The sequence below is a fragment of the Cordyceps fumosorosea genome, assembly GCF_001636725.1.
Source record: "Cordyceps fumosorosea ARSEF 2679 chromosome Unknown scaffold_237, whole genome shotgun sequence".
Lineage (NCBI taxonomy): Eukaryota > Fungi > Ascomycota > Sordariomycetes > Hypocreales > Cordycipitaceae > Cordyceps > Cordyceps fumosorosea.
The window spans coordinates 1-2,501 of record NW_017387537.1 but is presented as its reverse complement, the minus strand read 5'-3'; the positions used below and the strand labels follow the sequence as shown (position 1 = coordinate 2,501).

Genomic DNA, 2,501 nt, shown 5'->3' with positions numbered 1-2,501 from the left:
TCGGACAGCGGCACACAGGTGAATATCACTTCGACGTCTGACCATGAAACACAGACAAAGACTGTACCCGGTATCCACCAGGCTATGCAGACAGAGACCTTCTACTCGGACAGCGGCACACAGATGTATGGCGCTTCAAACCCTGGCAATATCATCTTCCAGAAACATACCCAGCATACCCCGATATGGAAGGACCTGCCCAAACCTGAACGCGGACAATGTCCTGGGATTATGCAGGACAGCACTGAAACGTCGATGAAATGCGCTTCAAGGGCAGAAGCCGGGCAACTTGTACCGCAAGCTGCATTCACTAACAGCTGTTTGGACAACTATACCGCGCCGCAGCAAGGCCCGACCGCCACCGAGACGAAACTCGTTGGCCTGCGCGAGGACATCGGGACTGTCTCCGAGGAAGTGTACTTATCTCTTGCGGACGCTCTATCAGGCAAACTCGTACGCCCTCCGAAGCCGATAAACAAGGACACTGTCAAAGATTTGGACCTCCGAAATTTAAGCCTAGTCGTGCTCAATGGATTTTACAGCCTCGCTTCGAGGTGCACAGAGAAACAGGAAGCCTTTCATCACATGATACAGCAAGAGAAAGATGTGGGCAAAGTACAACTGGAACTGCTTAAAGTGACAGCAACCGCGCGAAACCCAAGTCAAGCTCAAGACAGCGCCGACTTGCAGATATACAAGGAGTCAGTGGCGAGATTTCTGCAGATCATGGCCACGACGGCGCCGCCATCTCCTCACCGCGGCGTCATGGAGCCGGAGGACTTGATGAACGCCCTCACAGCTGCCTCAGACCTCCAGCTCAACGTGATCAGCGCACAATGCACGGCCGCCGTGGTGAAATGCATAAAACGCTGCTTGGGTAACCATTGCGGCGCCCAGAGGCAGCAGCAGCAGCGGGACCGGGAAGCGATGGTGCGTCTCAAAAATATCCTGCGAATCATTAAGAAGCGATTCCAACAAGCTGCGAATATGCTAGGAACAGGTTGGAAGGGCGAAGGAGCATTTCTGTCTATGGTTGACAGGCGTGTGCTGCCCGAGTTTCGACGCGCTCTTGAGTTGCAAGACGGCGAAGCATCTGAACTGGTCGAGGCCGTACTGGCCATCTTATTGTTCTCCGAGCGGAGGCGAAGCGTCTCGGCCCACAACAACTTTCACCTGCGCATTCCAGACCAGACACCCATCACGGTAGACAATACGCAGTGGTTCATTCTGGGCGTCACGACAGACAGCGCCAAGCCGCACCACAAGTGCGACGTCACCATGGTGCAGACGAGGACGCAGCGGGACGGAGACGGTATACAACTGCATACAAGGATGGAAAACATGACCAAATTGCTCCGCCGGCTCGATGCGCGCGGTGCGGCGGCCGTCGCTGAGCAAATATACCACTTTTGCGCGCGCGAGTCGATTCGAACAAATCAGCTGCCGCTGGGCGTCCGGGCTAAGGACATAGTCCGCAGCGGCGACCGGTATATGCTCCAACTGCGTGACCTTGCGACGCCCCAGGGGCCGTACACAGCGAGAATGCTAATGCCGCTCGGTGCGCATCTGCAGGGGTGGATGAGCGTGGTGCCAGGACAGGAACAGGGAGAACCATACTGCCGACCAACACAGCACGCTTCAGCGCCTGTTCTGATTGTGGCCATTCATTGATCGTTCGATTTGCTGAACACCCCAAGGCAACAAGACGAAACGAATGAGAAGAATATGAGATGAAAAAACTCGGGCACCTGATTGACTGACTGCTTGCGGCTGTGTTGTGCTCCAGTAAAGTGCTCAAAGTACTGGACTTGGCTGGCTGTATTTATCCTGGGAAAAGCATCGAGCTATGCTCTGCCATCAATTTGTTGTCCAGCGCGGGAAGGGATCCGCATAGTGCGAAGACAATGTTTTACACATTGAAAGCTTTCGTGGAGCTGGAAAATTCAATCGGAGCTATGTTTTAACTACCACCTTCGAATGTGAAGGACGGCTAGGTCTACATGATAACCTACATTCCTATATCTTCATTCGGAATGCGCCTTGGCTGTCCAAATTCCGCTGACAGGAACTTGAATCCGTGATTGTGATAGACTCAGCGGGCATGGGACTATACGTGATGTGAATTCGTTAGAACAGCCAGCCCACGTCGATGCCCAAAATGCTTTGTTCCGTTTTCTGCAGTGAAACAGCCAAGCACACTGCAAGATCACGTCACCGAATTACAACTTTTCACTGCCTTTGGCGGTATCTCTCCCAACATTTCTTCTTCCAATGCAAGTGAACAGAGAGTGGACGAGAAAACTAGAGACCAACAAATACAAGTCATGATGTGGCAAGGAAAACAGACCCGGCCTACATTCTTCCTCCCTCTCCTGTGCGTGTACATATACTTACATATGCTTACATATATTAATACATTCATTCATTCATTCAGTCCCCAAATCTCCACACATCTGTCGCTAATCTGAGCCTCCAGACACCAACTGGCAGCTGCGCATCAG

The 2,501-nt window shown here is 52.5% G+C and overlaps 1 protein-coding gene across 1 annotated transcript; it reads left to right on the top strand.

The window, feature by feature from the left end:
• Window positions 1–726: 726 nt before the first annotated feature.
• Window positions 727–1,671, top strand: ISF_10052 (hypothetical protein; the record flags this gene model as incomplete). The annotated part of the gene is made up of 1 exon (XM_018853649.1): window positions 727–1,671. One exon carries the CDS (start codon window positions 727–729, stop codon window positions 1,669–1,671), a length of 945 nt encoding a protein of 314 aa, XP_018699161.1.
• Between the last annotated feature and the right edge of the window lie 830 nt (window positions 1,672–2,501).